The sequence below is a fragment of the Aquila chrysaetos genome, chromosome Z, assembly GCF_900496995.4.
Source record: "Aquila chrysaetos chrysaetos chromosome Z, bAquChr1.4, whole genome shotgun sequence".
Classification (NCBI taxonomy): domain Eukaryota; kingdom Metazoa; phylum Chordata; class Aves; order Accipitriformes; family Accipitridae; genus Aquila; species Aquila chrysaetos.
This window is the reverse complement of record NC_044030.1, coordinates 423,685-429,419: the sequence shown is the minus strand read 5'-3', so window position 1 is coordinate 429,419 and position 5,735 is coordinate 423,685. Positions and strand designations below refer to the sequence as shown.

Genomic DNA, 5,735 nt, shown 5'->3' with positions numbered 1-5,735 from the left:
TTTTAAGAGAAGGAAAAGACCCTGGCCACAGCCGCAAGCAGATGAGAAAGAATGAGATTTCTGGCCAAAAAACTTGGTGGCAGATCATGAAACGGGTTTCTGATGCAAAGGCAGTGAGCGTGTGGACGCTGCCAGTGTGGAAACACACAAGGATGCAGCAAGAGGCAGAATATGGAAACTGGCTCAAAACTTGATGGGAAGCTACTTAAGCTCTCTTTTTCCTAGAGCAATGACTGCCTTTTTGGTAGTTTTTTGGAGGATGCTGGAAGCCCTACTACACAAACACAGGGCTGCTCACAGCAGCAGTGCTTCTGACATGACAGGGCTCGAGCTGACTTTTATGGAAGCAGAGTTTTCCCTTAGTAACTTGAGGTCAGTCAGAGTGATAGTCTCCTTCAGTTTTCCTGGTGTCTATATTATTTCCCAAATCCTTTTTAAAACTGAGAATGCCATGTCTGTAGGGTTACTGAATACTGCTCTGGAGCCTCGGCGAGTCAGGAGCTCCCAGGGAGCAGCAAAGGCTGCACATGAACTGACCCATTTTTGCTCTTAAACACACGAACGTATGACTCAACGTTCAGTTCGGCAAGACAGAGACACCACTCTCCGCTAACGCTGGGGAAGCCACTCCGGCTACTCAAGCGGCAACTCCATGAATGCAAATCAGGTTGGGATAGCCAATAAAAGAATATTGCATCAATTTATTTCACGTCCATGGACACAGATGGGACTTTATAGCTAGCTGCCTTCAAAGAATTTGCATGCAATTGCACAAGTGAAAACCATCTCGCCAGCGTGGTGAGGTTGAAGCCTGGCACAGAGCATACCCCCGAGCAAAAATGAAAGGACTCTGCTTGCCAGGGGTGTAGGTGTGCATGAGGCTGCCCAAGCTCTCTGCCTTCCAAGTATTAATCCCTTATTATCAGTCTGGCAGGGCTGGAGACATAACAGACTATTTCACTGGGGTTTTTCAACACTAGCTTTAAACATCCTTCGACTCAGAAGGAAGAGGGCGAGTACAGAAGGTGTAACTGAGATAGCAATAGGTTATCCTAGCTCCAGACTCCTTCACAAACCCAGTCCTGCCTGGCAAGGCCATGGCAAAACTCCCAAATGCGGGACTGAGGCTCCAAATAAGATTCTCCTGCATTTTTACAAAAGCAATTCAAGGCCACTTAAGTGCATCCCTGTAACAAGCAGACGGCTGAGGCACTCGAAAGCTACCGACCAAATTCCCCTGGTGATATTGACACTGACAGTAGCAGGCAGCGGCCAGCACGGTTCTGGGCCAACTTCAGCAAGACCAAGCAGGCGTCAGGAGGACAGAAGTGGTACCTTAGACCCATGCCTTGGGTCCCCTCCTCCAGGCACCTGGGCCCCCCCTTTTCCCAGATGACTGCCGCCCCACTTGGCGGCCGTCTGAGCTTCCCCCACCCAGTCGAGCAGAACTGAAGCCTCCTTCAAAGCAAACATGCAGGACCATTACCAGCGAGGACTGCGATTCACAGACTGGGGAAAGGATGGGAAAGAAGCAAAGGCCAGCAGCAGAACCTGCCCATTCTTAGAAAAGGCTCATCATCTGTGATGCTTCGGCCGATGAGGTGAGCCCACAGCTGCTCCCCAGCCCCAAACGCATCAGGGAAACACATACGAGCTGCATTTCTTGCAAACGGCCCAAAACACCCAGCCCTACTAAGAAACGAGGACCCAGTGCCAGTCCTTCTGAGGAGCATCCCTCCCCATGACCAGACATATTTTTACCTGTTAATTGAACTGACGCTGGGCACAGTGTCGTTGTCACACACTCGCTCAGCAAGGAGTCTATCCCTGATCTCCCAGGCAAACATGGTGGGATTTTGGCGTTTGTACTCTGCAATTTTTTCAACGACTTTGGGTGTGGCGACCTTTGGTTTTGATCCTCCAATCACTCCAGGCTTAATACTCCCAGTTTCGTAATACCTGGGACAACATCCAAAACAAAGCTTTAGTTATCACGAACAGACAGAGAACATGCTTTGAGATTTATAGAGAACATAATTTCAAGGTAACCAAACCCCAGCAAATCCTGAGATACATCTTCACTTTCACATACACATTTTCTGCCTATGTAGTGCTTTATCACCTAATAGATTAACTTATAGTAATTGGAATTGGGCCTCTGGATACAATATATATTTTTCTGTAATAGCAAGACAAAAGAAACAATGCAAGATTAAAGGGCATGCCGGGATCCAAAATTAACTGAAAATGTGTGTTATTAATCAGCAGTACTGGCAATAATAGAAACAAATCACACCAAAGACCACTTTTTGCAGTGGACTCTTTTGTAGTAAATTACTGTTTCTACAGAAATCCTCTGTCATTAATATCTACGGCTTGTTATCATTTCATAGTGAAATGAAGGCTGGGTATTGTATTTTATTTGCATCTCCAGAATAAATATGCTGGCATATCTTTTTACCATTTTATGGTTTTAATACACGTATTACGGTTTAAACAGTTAATGTATTCCAAAACGTATTCTTTTTAACATCATGTTTTCAGTAGTTTCAATCACGAATTTCAAGGAAAAGGGAGCTGCCCACACTCTGGAGGGGTCCCGCTGATCTGGGATTTGGTTTCTGGGACCAGTCCTGCGGCCCTTCCTCAGGTACAGCATCTTTACCCACACCAGCAGCTCTGCTGATGGCACGCCAGGAAAGGTGAAGGACTGGATCCCTGAACCAACAGAAATCTGCCAGATTTCCTCGCGTGTAAATCATACAAGAGCAACTGCTTTTGGTAGCATTGCAACAATACATCGCAGCTGAGATCCCCACAAGTCTCCCCTTTTAATAAACGAAGCCTTGAACATGCTGTTAAGAGCAGAAGTTATATCTTATCCATTGAGGGCCAGAACGGAGACCAAGAATGAGATCGTGCTTCCCTGTGCTGTGCTGTCAGGGAGCGCAACACACGAGGCATTCTCGCGGCCATGCACTTCTTTGTACCTTGCGAATTTTCTCGTGACATGATGAAAAATAAACCCCGTGCCTACCTGCAATAACTGCCCCAACTGCCCTGGCCCCAGCACGTCCTTTCTGCACAGAGCAGACCTCGACTTCGTGAGCCTTTCAAGCAGACACCCACCAAGCTGCATGCTCTCAGCAGCTTAAACGTGTCCACTCAGTGCTCCATGCCCGTATTTCTAGTAAGGAGCTCAGAAAAGACTCCCAAGTAAGAACGTAAGACTGCTTATTAATACATTTTCTCTGCAGCTACTTGACATACACATTATATGAAAAAAAAAATTAATTCCCCAATCTTTCCAGCGTGAGCAGAACACAAACAGGCTGCGCAGCCGAAGCCTGTCTCACTGTAACACGCAACCATGTTCATCAAATTTCTGCCAGGCTACTGGTTTTCAGTCTTTCTGGGAGAGCCCTGTGTGCGGGGCCTAAAATTCCTCTAAAGAAACTGACACCGTGTTGTTTGTACACGTTTTCAGATATTCTGGATGCAGAGGTGGACACAGATCTACCAGTCTCCATGAGCCACTTCAGCAATACTAGTTAAGGGAAAGCGTCAAGTGTCAGGGGTGGATTAACCCTCCCGGTGTCCCCAAACGCAGCCTACTAGCGAGCTTTAGGGCAGGGGGGTAAAATTCAGCTCCTCCCATCCTTCCCGAGGACGTGACAAAACGATGGCAAACGTGGACCATAAACCTACTAAAACCTTGCACCCCTGGCCTCAAAACCTTTGCTGCTGGCACCTCTCCTGTGAGGAGGGTGCGGAAGGAAGCCAGACAATACCGTAGGATGCTACCAAACACAAAGTCTCCGTTTCCTTAGTTCCAGTCAAAATGACGGATTTTACAAACGTTCCGTATCGTTTTTTTCTCGAACAGCGCCTTGCTGCACCATGACACGGTGCCCGCGGTCACCCCCCCGCGATGCAGGACAGCCCAGCTGGGCAGAGCATCAGCCAGCAGGCTCGGGAAGCCACGGCTCTTGCAGGCGAGACGGTGTTCCCCACGGCTGGCTCACCACGGTACGTAAGCCACGACAGCAAAAGCCCTCACGGCCGTGACGCCGCGGCGAGCTCACCGGGGGGGACAAAGCCCTGGTACCCTCTGGACAGCAAGACCTCCGCTCCCAAATCCTCTAACCACTGCCTACCCGCCCGTCCTCACCACCTCGAGCTCCGCAAAGGCACGCACACGTCAACGGCAAGAGTTGCCTCGTGCGGGAGGGTGCAGGATTGGGGCCCGGACCCTTTTCCCCGGGGCAGCCGGGAAAGCTCGCTGCGACGGGGGAACGGCTCTCGCCCAGCGACACGGCTGACGCTTCCCTCCTCTTCGCCGTCGCGATGAACCTGGGTGCAGCCAAAGGGCCTGCAGGCTGCACAGCACAGGCATCCCTGACTCCCGTCTCCATTTTAATGGCAAGGACGGCTGCACTCAGCTTCATTTTATGCACATCAGGTCCGGGCCTTTTGCTCCCAGCAAGTTGCCAATGCAGGTGAAGAGTGGGCACCCCTGCGGTACCCCCCTTCCAAGGGGTGAGAGTTTCACTTGCACTGCAACTGCTGGTTCCCTGCCTCTGGATGTTTTTTAAGTCTGTATCGAGGACCGAAAAAAATTCCGTCCACAAAATTCCAAATGTAAGGATTTATCATAAGGACTCCCGTTTTTCACACACACGCACGTACACGGAAAAAAAAACCCACACACAGAGCTGCAATTACAGTGACATTTTACCCACTGTAATTACTAGTTATGAAAATAATGAGCTATGAAATTCCAATTTATTGTTGACAACTTTAATGACAAAGCTCTGGAGCCTCACTCTTAGCTCTATAGTGCAAATATATCTAATGGCAAATCTATTCAAACTATCAAAAGTAAAACCATTGGACATTTGCCTGGTAGGTAAATAAATTGCCCGTTCCTTAGCTGCGCGCTGGTCCTGATGGGAATTGGTGGCAATTCCGCTGCAGCGGAGAGCATCACCAGCCGAACCATGCCAGCCAGGCTGGGAGCAGGAGCCTGTGCCGGCAGCAGATGCAAGGCAATAACGGAGGGAAACGGGCCGTGATGGGCAGGCAGGTCTCAGATAAAGCCCACGGAAAGTTATCCTCTCCAAAATAGTAAAGGCATCGGTGCCCGCAAACCTACACCGGGGGGAACGCGTGTAGCTTGCAGGGGCAATGTATCCCCCTGCAATGAAGGAATGAGAGAAAAAGCAGGGATGCTGAGCGTAACTGGCACGCTGGCTCGTGCGGCTCTCTAAAAGCGCGCAGCGCGGGGCCGTGGAGATGCTGTTCGGGCAGTTAAGGCGAGTAAGGGGTAAGAGGGGCCTGTGGGGAAAAGAGTGCCAAGAGCTCCAAAGCCAGGGGCCTGTGACTGTGCCAAGTCAGTCCGATTCTGAACACTTAAACGGCCATTGAGAGATCGTAAATGCTGCTAATCCAAGCAGATCCTCTTCGTGATACTATTAAAAAAATTGCCCTAACAGTCTTTGCAGCTATGCTATGTCCAGGAAAGCAAATAGGCTAAAAATTGGAAAAGATGATGATGGTAAAATAAAAAAAGTAAAATTCTAAACAGTGATGTTAACTGTGAAAGTTTAGTGAACAGTTCAGGAATTAACTTTTCCAGATTACCAAGAAAGACATATTCTAACCAAAAAAATGTTTTCCTTAACGTAAGTTGCTCAAGTACCTCAGAATACCTGGGGTCCAAAACCATTTTATGC

The 5,735-nt window shown here is 48.8% G+C and overlaps 1 protein-coding gene across 2 annotated transcripts in view; it reads right to left on the bottom strand.

The window, feature by feature from the left end:
* The window catches only part of PAX5 (paired box 5), a 130,687-nt gene extending 128,731 nt beyond the window's left edge, over positions 1 to 1,956 (bottom strand). For both annotated transcript variants that reach the window (XM_030004457.1, XM_030004458.1), the window contains exon 1: positions 1,762 to 1,956. In XM_030004457.1, the coding sequence (XP_029860317.1) occupies positions 1,762 to 1,847 (86 nt within the window). In that variant the 5' untranslated portion in view covers positions 1,848 to 1,956. The remainder of the gene's footprint in view (positions 1 to 1,761) is intronic.
* Between the last annotated feature and the right edge of the window lie 3,779 nt (positions 1,957 to 5,735).